We start from the raw sequence: 13,279 nt of genomic DNA on the forward strand, positions 1-13,279 counted from the left end.
CTTACAGACAAGTTTTACCTGCCAATAGTACTTGACTTATAAACTGAACTTGTGCTATGTGTCAAAGCACTGAGGGCTTAAATCCATCATTATTTCTTTACCTTACCAGGAGGGTATTTGCCATATCTCAATTCAATTTTTAGGCTAACCTACTAGTAAAAGGTAGAATGGTTAAGTCTTCAACAATATTTGCAAGGGCATTCATACACCCTGTTTATCAATCTAAGCTATAAAAAGAGCAGCTCCTACTTAAAATTATTTTGGAATAAGACAGCTCCAAATCAAGCTGCTACAACCACACTTTGTGACCACTTTCCCTCATCATCTTGTTTCAATACAAAATGGAATTATGTCTCCTCTGCAGTCATACTCTCACACAGCTGGCCAATACTAATATTATTTTTAGTTTGAGTGCAGATACCTAGAAATAAAAAAACTTTAATTTTTAAAGAAATTGTGTATATTGAAGGTCATTCCCAAAAAGAGGTGCTTTAGAGTTAAGCTACTCCTATAGACTCAGCTCTGACCCTCTGCACAGACATCCTTAACCAAGAATTAATTAGCTGTAAATCACTGTAGCTTGCTCTGCCCCCATGTTTTCAGTTGATTTGTCTTAGCTTCCCTCAATGCCTTTTATAAAGGCCCTCTAAATACTTCCAGTGGAGATCCTAAAGTTAATATGTAGAGAAGGCAGTTAATCTAAGTATCCATATTCAGTTTCAGTCTTACATAATATATTTAGTCTTCTAAATAGAAGGAATGGAGATGACAACTGAAATAATTTACTATTTAGGGTGAGGTTATTTTGAGGTTTTTTTAATTTTTTTTTTAATTAACTGATACATAAAACCTTACATCTGTTTTCAGAAGGCTACTGTGGAGGAAAACTGCAAATCATCATTAAAGATGAAAAGGAAAGCAAATAAACATGTTGTCATGCAGCATTTCAGTGTTTAGAAATGAGAAATACATAAATGGAAACAAGGATGAAAAATTAGTTTCTTCTCAGGCTACATAAAGAAAAAGAGCACCCAGAGCAGCTTCTCTGGCTGGCTTGAGTCAGCTGTTCTTAATGGAAGCAGGAAAACCAAAGCACTAGATCTCTGTAATACACATCTGGGTTTACTTTTAAGGGGTCCATTACTCAGGCTACTAAACTACCTAGAAGACTAGATATGCTGTAGGAGAGAACTCTTGTTAACAGTATTTTATTGCTTTTGCTATTTTTTTTCCATTATTTATTTAAATAAATGTTCTTTTATTCCTAAACTTTGCCCAGTGCTAATGTGGATATCAAGCAATTTAACAAACAAGATATGGTATGTCTAGAGGTGATGTCACCCTTTAAGTCTATAAATGTGACCACTACTGCAGTGCCAGGTATTTTTGTGCATTATAAAATCACCACAGAATGACAGCACATACTTTCTCCACTTTCCACAGTGGTTTAGGATTTGATAATAAGCTATGGTGGTCTTGTGAGGGAAGCATCTCCCAATGACCAGTAGCAGCTAACAAAGTCCCATTCTCAGGGGTCTGTGGCAACTCGTACAGAATTTATGATAGGTCTTTAACCACTTCCAATATTAAAATAAAACTCAACACCAAAGGACAAGATGATATTTGAACAAGATAAATGTAGGGGGGTTTGCTTCAAATGTACTTAAATAGCAGTTACTTTCAGATTTTAAGATGCTCAGTCTGGCTGCTGTAACACTATCTGTAAACAATCAAAACCACACCAAGTGTGACAGCAGAAAAGAGCAGAAAATATATTAAAAGCTACCCTGCAGAAAACTTGGGGATACTGGTGGATGAAAAACTAGACACAAGCTGGCAATGTGTCAAGTTGGCAATACAGCCAACTGTATCTTGGGCTGCATCAAAGGCAGCACATCCAGCAGGGTGAGGGAAGTGATTCTCCTCCCACCTGGAGTCCCAGCTTCCTCAGCACAAGACAGACATGGACTTGAAGAGGGTCCAGAGAAGGACCAAAAAATGGTCAGAAGGTTGAAGCATTTTTCCTGTGAAGACAGGCTGAAAGAGTTGGGATTGTTCAGCCTAAAGAAGAGAAAATGCCAGGGATACCTTATTGCAGCCTTTGATTATATAAAGGGGTTTATTAAATAGATGAAGAATATCAGGGCGTATTGTTACAGGTCAAGAGGCAACATTTTAAATTGAAAGAGAGGAAGTTTAGATTGGATATAAGAAAGACATTTTCATAAGGGTGGTGAGGCACTTTCATAGGTTTTCAAGAGAAGTCGTGGATGCCCCATCCCTCAAAGTGTTCCAGGTAAGATTAGGATGGGGCTTCCAGCAACCTGGTCTAGTGGAAGGTGTCCCTCCTCATGACAGAGGGGTTGGAAGTAGATGACCATTGAAGGTCTCTTCCAACCCAAACCATTCTGTGATTCTGTAACAGTTTTATTCAAAAAATATTTTAGGTAATGGAGAGGTTTGGTTTTGCAAAGTTCATGCTGATCTTAGAATGAACTAAAGTTTGTGTTTCACTATTGTAGTCTCAGAATTGATGTATCTTCTTTTCCTCTTGAATTCCTTGAAAACATTTTTCAGAAGAATTTTATTTCTTATTCCAAAGAGAAAAAATTAGGTTAAGCTTGCTTAACTTTTATCCCAGAGCCTAACCTCAATACCGATACTTCATTTAATTTCAATGCATGAAGCATTTATGACTCATTCTAATTTACATAAATCTTCTTATTCTATTATGAAAATGGCAATTTTCCTTTGCAGAGACATATAGAACATGGTCTCTCTTATTGTGTCAAGTAACATTTAATAGCCTTTAGCTGTAACTTGGGACTGTTACAAAATGTCCTCAAGATGAGTCATCTTCATTCATTAATTCTGCAATAGGAAGAATTCATGAATGAGTGATCTGCAGTAATTCACTTCTACAAAGAGAACCCATTCATACATTTCAAACCTGGTTTTCTGAATCACTGTAATGTAGCTGATTATTTCATATTAACAGGAGAAAATTTTAGCTTAAGGAAAGTTTCCACAGAAGTCTGTGTATTTCTAGTATATGAGAAAATTTTCATATATTTAAAAGACCTACTTTGAAAATAAACATTTTGGTCTAACACATGGTTACACAGACAGATATGTTCCTATCTATCTAGCAAGGAATGCATGGTGTTTTTGTAAAGTTAAACTGAAAAATGGTTTAAATTGAAGCTGCATCAAGGGAGAGCACAAGTTGTCACTATCAGACAAATCACTAAGCAGGCAAAGAAAATATTTTATAATATCCAAAAAATATGGCCATTGGCACACAGAAGTGCTCAATCAAAGCTGTATTTAAGTCAAAATACAGACAACAGAAACCCAACTATGATCCAAGACTGCTAATTATAGAAATATAAAGTAACCATGCTTCTTATTCTACAGAAATAAATAATAAAATACATGCTATTTTAATTCTTTAAAAGGTCACCAAAAGAAAGCAATGGAATTCACCAAGGATCAAGGGTCCCTTAACCACCACTGCTCTCCTGCCATCCTTAGGAGATTTAAAATCAGGAATTATTCTTAAGAGTCTTTTCACTCAGTATTCCACTACCATGGAAGAGGACCACAGTACGAAGCTGCTTCTCACTTAATGTAGTTCCAAACCAGTCAAAGCTTTACAGACCACCTGTGAGAGCAGACATGTGGTAAGTCAGTACAAAGACCTGTGTGTAAATGCAGAATTTTCTTCAAAAGCGTAGTTCACAGAAAATGCATTGCGTGCTTCTCCATTAACTAGTGCTTTAAGTTTTCATTACTCCATTTACTCAAAGACAGCTCTAAACAGCCACTTTATCCACACCTCTCCTTTCTCCTGAAGAGACACCAACTCTCATAATTTTCAGGTTGAGAAATTTTACCCTATGTACAGTGTTGCCAAAGTAAGGACAGTTCTCTTTAAAAATAGAATAGATGACAAGAACAGCACAAAGATTGACAGAGTATCTGAATGTTTCCAACAGGCAAATATTTGATGCAAAAAACCACAATTAACATTATGGTTAGATTTATTAACAATCCACATTGACTTCAGCAGACAGCACAACATCAAGGTGAATTGACCAGCAAGAAAGCACAAGAGAGATTTAGAATTATCCAAGGAAGCACGACTTACCAAATCATTCAAACTAATGCATTTAGCTATCTGCATGGCTATCTGGGATCCATAAGCAGCTCACTACTTCTCAACTTCCACTCTGTCATTTTAGTACTGTATGTACATAATTTCAATTTTTTTCTATCATACATCACTGAAAAAAACACATATGTGTTCTTTGCAGAGACTTTTAAGTCAGAGAATTTAAGAGACTTTTAAGTCAGAGTCATCTTCATGCTTGCTTTCTAAAAATAAACATCTTTGTACATTTATCCAAACCACTCTCATTATATATTTCCACATCTATAACTATGATTGCACCTAACAACTGAGTGCATACAGTGAAGAAAAAAATCAAAGAACTGATGTGAGCTTGCTTTCTTTCTTACTTTCAAGACAATGCAATAGACTCCTGCAGCTGTAATCCATTTTGCAGACTGAGAATACATTTTGTAGACAAGTCAAGGGCAAACAATGTTTGAGAAATTGTGGCAGAACAAAAAAAGGACCAATACCAAATTACTCTCTATAGTTTACACCATCTAAAATAGTTTATTTTATACATATCTGTGCACAGAAAAGCGAACACTAGACACTCCTCATGAGCTGCAATACATATAATGAAAAAGGAACAGCATCAACTACTAAGGGAATTTCTTCTTTAAGGCAGACAGACCCAACAATCCAAAAGGTAGAAAGATCCATTGGCATAGCACACAAAAACACAGAAGTGTCTCACAAGTGGCAAGAACAGACCAGAAAAGCAACCTTCAAAAGATCAGCTGCAACTCAGGTTCTGTATGAAGATTACTGAATTCACAGATATGAAAAGAACTTATGTCCCCCATTTTACTACCAACTATAATCCACAATTTCATTTCCAGGAAGGGGGAAAGACAAGAAGAATATCTATGTGACAGGAGGTTTGCAAAAGCTGTGGTACTGATTTGGGATGTAGTTTTCCAAATTGCAGTGTCATTTTTCAGGGAAGTTGTAAAGACTGTACCTCAGCTTACACTTAGTGAGTCCCAGAAACAATAATGAAGTAACTTGCTCATGCTCACTTTCATATATAAAGGATGAAGAAATCCACAGCTGAATCAAATCACAATAGCAAGCTGCCTACTCCAAAAGCAAGAGGCACCAGGCAAGGATAAAAGCTGTACCATGGAAGGTTAGAACAATATCTGTAAGGGTATGATGTTAATATTTTTGCAGTTCATTAAACAATTCCTGCTTTGAAGACAATCATGCCAGGAAAGTGTCAATTCATTCTCCACCAGTAAGACCATTTGGTAAATCAAAAAACAGAACCAAACATGCAACACATGCCACTTCCCTCAGTATTTTGTACAATAGAAGCAAAATATATATTATCTGTTCTTTAACTTGAATTGCAAGACAAAAATAATTTTATTTCCATCAGTACTGTCATGTAATTATTACATATCATGTTTCAAATAAGCTGTATAGAATGGTGAGCTGCAACACTGATCCATTTGCAGCTCAAAGGATGCAAGAACACCATGCAATCAGCAAAAAGTCTTGAAATAGGGTGCTAACAGACACATAAACTTTAAGAACTGTCAATATAAACTTAATTACCATCTAAGGCCTCCTTTGAATCAGTTGTTTTGTAGCCAAAGGACCTGCCTATGACACTGGAAAGCAGACCTTTCAGCTCTTCTCAGACTGGAGAGAAGAGGGAAAGGAGCTGGAAAATATTTGCTTCAAATTCCCAGAACAGTATCTGTTGGAGCTGGGCCAACATCCAGAAAAAAAAAAAAAAGGTAGGATTCATTGGCCCACATGATGACAAGCAAAATGTGACCCCATAGCTGAATCTGTGGATACTCTCTTACAACACAGTAAAATGGTATTCAATGCAGCAGCAATAGCTGATTGCTCATTTCTCACAGTACCTTCTAGATACACTTAACTGGTAGCTCTGGTCATTTGGAATAGAAAACAACATCCAAACTGACCACTGCATAAGGGGATGTTATGCTTAGATGAAACATTTTTATTTTGAAGCTGCACTTGCTAGAACTCAGAAATAATGCCATTTGGCCCCTAGAGATAATGAGAGACTAAGTGGAATAAGTGAGAGGGAAACAATATCCGCATGATAGCAAAGAATAAAAAAAACTAAACTCAAGCCATATTAACAGTTTGAGCTATTAATTTGAGGTCTGTAAAATAAATGAGCTTAGTCAAAAGTTGCTACAACAGCCTTTCTGCGCTTGCTTTTCAATCTGAAAATGTTCCTCCCTTTTCCTCTCACAAAATTTAATTTCATCTAATATAACCTAAGAAAAAGTACTTGGTTTATGGCAGTGAAATCTAAATCCCAATGATCCTGAGCACATAATCTTTTAGGTCTTTAAATAGCTCTTGTATTTAAAATAAATTCTGTCATTCTTTTACTTTCACCACAAATTGTCTTTTATTAATCCTGATTCAGACTCAGAAAATATGAAAATAAATTTTTCAACTTTACCTGTAATGCACTGAAACTGTCCATCTTCTCTTCTTATTGTAAATGCTTCCCCTGGATTAACTTGCACAAGAATAACCTTAAAAATAAAAGAGTGTTTACAACCATTACACAGGAATATGTTACAGAAGTCTGGTATGTGCAAAAACTGAAAGCTTTACTGGGAAAAAAACAATTTTTTTTCTGGTTAGTAAATACATTATTTTTCACTTCAGACTTCTTGCTGTCTTCATCCCACAGAGAAAGAGATAAGAGCAAGAACAAGCACACATATTTTTAAACTAACACTTTTCAGAGAATGAAGGAGAGAATAACAACTAAGTAAAACAGTACCTGTACAAATTTTATTTTCTCAACTGCTTGGTATAATTAAAAAGCTATTTGTACAGCTTAAATTATTTCAACAAATTGCATTAACTTCAATATTAATCAAACCATTACGTCAACTTCCAGAAGGAAGCCTAGAATTCCCAGTGCTTGACATCAACCACTTGACAGTTTTCAACACAAGGAAAATACTGTGTCATGTCCCTCTTTACATGACCCAAGCATATTTGTACATTCATTAATGATAAAAAAATATTAGAAGTCATGACAAAGTAAGTGCACCAGATGTCCAGCATGAAACAGTATGTATAATTTTATTTATTGGTTATCCTAATTTTGTAAACCCAAGCAATGCAGAAATGATAGCAAAACACGCATCAGCCAAAATAAACAGAGAAAGTCTGTACCAAAGCAGAAGCGTTGTTACCATTTTAGATTTCTGTCCTTTTATTTGAAACCTGCCCTTCTGTGAGGAAAAGAAGTTTGTAAACATGAAAAAACTAGCTAAAATTATAAACAAAGGAGAAAAAAACTTTAAAAAGTGGAAAAACAGGTACATTTTGTAAGTTTCTTTCTGGACAGAACTTTCTTCAGTCTTGCTTGCACACGTCTAAATAGAGCCTATGTCCTCCTCCCTCTACAAATCAGAAGGAAAGAAATCTTTATAAACGTAACTCTTGAGCATTATGGCCAAAAATTGACTTTGTTAAATTGCTAAAAGAAAATAAAATCTTTAATGTTTACAAAAACACAATCAATCAACCAAAATCCCCAGAACTGGAAACCTGAGTGTTACTCATTTTAGGAATACCAGAGACAAAGGAATGGATAAGGAAATGGCAGAAATCATATGAATTCCTCCCTTTCTGGTGGAGCAATTTCATAAATTAAAGAAAAGATGGCAAGTTCTAACACTAACATATTGATGAGATATGATAAACATTTACATTTTCAAGCTTGGGCTGTGTGATTAAACACTGATTATATCAGGTTTGAACAAGCACTTTAAAAATACTATCTTGTTTCACATGTTTTTTCTAGAAGCTCTGGCTGTTTGAGAAAAAACCATGAACTGTATCATTATTTACATTTTTATCAAGGTATTACATCTTCCAGATCTTCTGAAGTGTGGCTCAATGTAAAATTCAGTTAGTATTCATAACATAATCTAAACAAGATAATTTTAGTAATGAATTTCAAAGAAGACTTAAAGGTCTTCAGAAAATACTGTATTGCCAGAGTTTATTTTGAAGTGTTTGAAGGTAGCATTTTAACAACTGGCTATCATCCCCTTCAGAATATGATGAAGGAGAGAAACATAAATAGGTGAGTTCTTACAATTTCTTTTTTGGACTCCCCAAGCAGGCATAACTTTTTGAATATATATTTCATTGATATACTCTTCCCTTTGCTACAATTGAAAATTTCAGCTTGAAGTTTAGACTGGAATAAAAGTACCTAAAAGCTTCACGGTACACGAGAATGTCTCTCCATCTGTTATGCGTGGGCTGGATAGCTACATTTGCCCATCTCTTTCGGCTGATTTAGGTGCCCAAACTCCTGGGAGGAGCCACTCTGGCTACAGCTGACATGTCAATCTGTACCATTCTCAGCTCAATATTCCTAGCTGCCATTATATGAACTGTGAGAAGCAGAAAAGCTTTAGGGTGATGGCTGGCCCTTGATTCCTGCTTTTAAAGTAACAGGGAATGTGGGTTGACTGGTATTCCCAGCTGTCCCTGTTTATTCTGTGTGAGTGCCTGAGGTTGGTAATCTGGGTAATAATGCTGCTGTAGGAACTTGCTGGCTTTCCTCCCCCGACCTCTTGCTGCAGGCCATCCAAACCTGAGGTCCAGCTGGCAGAGCGGATTTGAGCATGGGAACACACACACACTGGCCCAACTGCAGCAAGTGGGCCCTGTGCCTCCTGGTTTTGTGTTAAATCAGCTTCTCCTGTGTAAGCATCTTTGTTGCTCACTTCACAGCTGCTCTGAGAAGATAAAGGCTCAGCATGGTGCAACAGTGAGACAGCAGCAGCAACAGGTCAACTGATGCAGTCCAGCACCATTCTGACACTCAGGATGCCATCAGATTTTCACATCTCTGATGACATCCAACTGCCATTCCAAAGGGTGGGGAGACTCACCAACTTCATGCAGTTTAATTAGATCTCAGTTCCCAGAAACAGGAAAAAGAATGTCTTTTGTCAATGGACAATTAGCCTACTTGATGCCTGACTGTATTTTATTGACTCCCGCTTTCAGCCTTGCTTTTATGTAGTGCATTCACATTTTTATTTTACAACTTTATATATTACAAGGTAGGCCGTGTATGCTGCCAAGTGTGCCAAAAGAGATTCTGAATCAGGGTTGAAATTTCAGAAGCTTTGAGAACTGCTGGCTTCAACAGTATTTGTGTTGGGGCAGTGAATGACCAAAAGGGGTTTCTGGACCAACCTTATCACAGTTGAACCCCATGGAGTGATCACAGCTTTGAGAAGGGCATTTCTGACTCTCTGCACCTCAGTAGATATGATTTGAAATAAGAAAAATTAAATCTATGCACGGAGAGAGATTGGTACCTTTCCAGTCAGAAGAAATAGTACAACAGACTGACAGTCACTCACAGGAATTCCCCCTTATTTAATGGAAGTCTGCAGTGCACAATGGAAGTCTGCAGTGCACAATCAAGGATGCAAGAAAATTTCTCTAAAGGAAAATGTAACATGGATTTTACATAGCATCATGTTCTAGGTAAAAAAAAAAAAAAAAAAAAAAAAAAAAAAAATCTATGAGTTGCTTATTTATAGGTCTTTCATCTCATTCGAGGTGCCCTTGTGCAGGCTTGCACACCCCATCAGCCAACATGCTACTTCATGCACCCTGACATCAGTACTTCTGAAAACCAGGGCCTGAGTCTTTCACATTGAATATTCTAGATCTTGACCTTCTTCCTATTCTGGGCAAAACATTCAAATTAGTTTGAACTAAGAGAAAAGCTTTGTAAAAATCTGATGGTTCAGCCTCTCTTCCTGTGCCTCAATCTTTTTGTGACAAATTCTGTTGCTTTACTCACAGCACCCAAAGTTCTGCTACCCAAAGGCTGACATGCATTCTACCAATTGCCTGCTCCTCTAAGGTAACTATGATACTCAGAAGAAAACCTCATTTATGATGAGTCAGTCTCAGTGGGAGGCACCGTTAGCATAGGCACTTTTCAAGAGCTGTTTCTCTTACTAAAACAAAACACTAATTGAGAGCTTCACAATCTTAACAAAATAATGTGAACTTAGGATACGGAAGCCTTGACACAAGTTCTAGAATCATACAAGCACTTTTAAAGCACATCCAACTACAATGGAACCTAATAAAATTTAAAAGTGTAATTTCTGAACGCTATCAGAATTTTGACTTAATGTATTTTTGTCTCAAAACATGTTAAGGCATTGCCATTAAGAAACAGGAGTATTAGGTCAACTAGCTCTATGTCATTTCCACTGTGACTATAAATTGTTTCTTTTAAACAGTTGTTTAATGATGATCCACATGACCTCAATACAGTTCCTGATGAAAAACAATACAAAATCTCTTTCCAGAGATTAGCATACAAGTTGACAATACAAGAGTACAGATACACACTTACTTTAAAAGTAGTTTTTGCATAAATAAAAAAGTGGCCACGGAGTGGCTGAAGTTTATAATACCTGAAACATCAGTTGTCAAAACTGTTGGTATTAGAAGTGAAATTTCACACTTTTCAATGGTACTTAATTTATTCTATATAGGCTACTTTAGAAAATAAATCCAAACCAAATGAGCAACATAGTAAGTTTACTACTTTGTAGTAGTTTAATTGCCCAGATTGGCACAGACCTCCTAACGAAAAGCCTTCTAACAAAACTAATAATGCCATATATTAGAAAGCTCAGTGTATATTTCCTGAAACTGCTGTTTGAACTCAGGCAGAAGCTGAAGCTAAGCAAGAACATAGGAAATGATCTGATGGTCTGGGTCAGCAGCCCATCTAGCCAAGCACTTTGACTCTAATATATCAACTGAGATGCTGTTTAAGGAGAGTGTGTGAGCCAGGCCACTTTCTGCAGTCCATCTCTCTTACTGTCCACATATTTGCCTAAACTCTTTGAGTTCAGTTACAATTTGAATTGCCTCCACAATGTCCTGTGTCAGTAAGTTCCTGAAATTTTCTTTTTAGACATTTTAAAACCATCTCCTACATGTTCCCTAGCTTCTCTGCTATGGGATTTGTGGAAAACCAGTTCTGAATAAATTTCATCCACCTCCTTCAATATTTTTTAAGTTTGGCAATTCCCATCTCCTTGTACCCAGTCTGCAAACCAAGGGGTTTTAATAATCCTCATCTCTCCTGAGAGAACTGCTACATTGCCTTGACCACAGCAGTGATACCTAAAGCCACATCTACATTAGCAAAGTAAGCAGTACTTGGGAACATTCTCAGATGCTGGAACAGCCACCTGCAATAATGAACATGCTATAGTAGTCCTGAGCATAACATAGGTCCATACAGAACTGAAAACTGTTCCTGAGATCACTCTTACCAGGCAGTTTACAGGAAAAGATTTACTAAAACTGACTTGTTTCACAACACGTAGTCTCTCAGTCTCTCTGAACATTTGGAGCACATATAAATTACTAATATATAAACAATGACTGACAGTATCCTGAAGAAGCACTACAATATTACGCCTTTTTAAAGGACTAAATAAGGGACACACTCTAGAGTGGTTTTGAAAATCTATTCTTTACTTTAAATCAAAATTTGAGCTCGGCAGATGTGGCAAATAAATTTTTAGAATACAATAATTCTCTCCCTAAAGAATTCCAAATTGAATATAATTTTATTGCAACTCAAGTAGTATAATCCCATCCTACAGAGATATGTAACACTGACTTGCACATACTACCATTAACAGATACAATTATTTTTAAATTATTGTATCTTAAGATCTCATATAGGATTTATTACTACATCAGTGTGAGCAGGATGGAAAGTATTTAGATCTTGCATCTAAAGAATCAATGAAGTACAAATGTTCAAAGAGAAGAATGCTCAATGTTACTTGTTTTTATTCAGTAAAACTTCACTATGTGCAAGAGAAAATACAGGATGTTTCTGCAGACTGAAGCAGGAAAGGAGTTTAATGTTCTTTTCAAGTATTCAGCTTGTTTCTAATGTGAAAGAAATGAATTTGATAAAAGTAGCTAGAGTCATAAAGAAACCCCTGTAAGAATGCAAGTAACAAAAGGTGGAAGAGAAAGCTGTGTAAGGCAGAGCTGCAGCCACCTTGACTCAGCAGGCTGCTCCAAAGAAAGGAAAAACTTAAGGCCAAATGTTAACGCTTACCTCCATAAAGGTCTAGAAGTAATTTTTATCAGCAAGAAGCAGAGGCTGCAGAAGCCAAAGTAAGATCCTTTGAGGTATTTGTCTCTGCCAGTATGGTCATGGCAGTATCTTTCAAAAGCAAAACAGCAGCAATACAAAATATAGCTGATTTGTATCTTACTAATCTTTGTCATTAAGTATACAGAATACTTTCATAAGCAACCTAAGATTTTGCTTATGCCAGATGACTACATAGTTAACTTATTTCTTCATTGGAGCACAGTGAGGGCAGAATGGAATTTAAAATACAGTTAGCTAATCTTGTTTTTGATATGTTTGTTTGCACACCAAGGCCAAAAAGCCCATTAACTCCACTGAAATAACAATTAAAACCAACCGTTCATTCTGTAAGATACGCACTTCTACAAGCTTCTCTACTTGAACATCCATCCTCCTAACAGAAGTAGTGATGTACCAGGAGACTGACCAGTCTCAAAATAATTTCAGCTACCTGACAGAAAAGAAATGCAGCATTAGACTTGTGGCATCATCACTAACATGTATCTACATTGCAACATGAAGGAAAAAGCTTCCCTGGTACTTTCACTGGAAAAAAAGTGACTAACTATAAACAGCCTTGCACAATTAATAACTGGTCTCTGTAAGGTGGTTAGTAAGAAAGATGGAAACATAAACCTATCATTGTGAAATACTAATATCAAAATTGGATTCATCCTGAAAAGGACCCTAGATGAGGTGAAAGACTTGCAGAGTAGGAAAACAAAAACAGATTAGGACTAATCCCTAAGCATTAACATCTTCACTGTTTTAAGGCAACATCTTTCCATAGCAGAAACTGTAAATACAATTAGCAGTCCAAACTATATGAGTCCCTGTGGAGGGAAAAAAAAAAAAAAAAGCTGATAAGTAAATAATGAAATAAATCAATGAGCTCTAAAAGC

At 36.4% G+C, this 13,279-nt stretch overlaps 1 protein-coding gene across 6 annotated transcripts in view; it reads right to left on the reverse strand.

The window, feature by feature from the left end:
• Positions 1 to 13,279, reverse strand: part of FNDC3A (fibronectin type III domain containing 3A) — a 111,251-nt gene that overhangs the window by 67,615 nt on the left and 30,357 nt on the right. For 4 of the 6 annotated variants that reach the window (XM_053969898.1, XM_053969892.1, XM_053969894.1 and 1 more), the window contains exon 3: positions 6,633 to 6,708. The exons of 1 other annotated variant lie outside the window; for it this stretch is intronic. In XM_053969898.1, the coding sequence (XP_053825873.1) occupies positions 6,633 to 6,708 (76 nt within the window). Of the gene's footprint in view, positions 1 to 6,632; positions 6,709 to 12,737; positions 12,806 to 13,279 lie in introns of those variants that run through there. One more of the 6 variants, XM_053969895.1, reaches the window with a different exon arrangement.

This window comes from Vidua macroura, chromosome 2, assembly GCF_024509145.1.
Source record: "Vidua macroura isolate BioBank_ID:100142 chromosome 2, ASM2450914v1, whole genome shotgun sequence".
NCBI classification, from domain to species: Eukaryota; Metazoa; Chordata; class Aves; order Passeriformes; family Viduidae; genus Vidua; species Vidua macroura.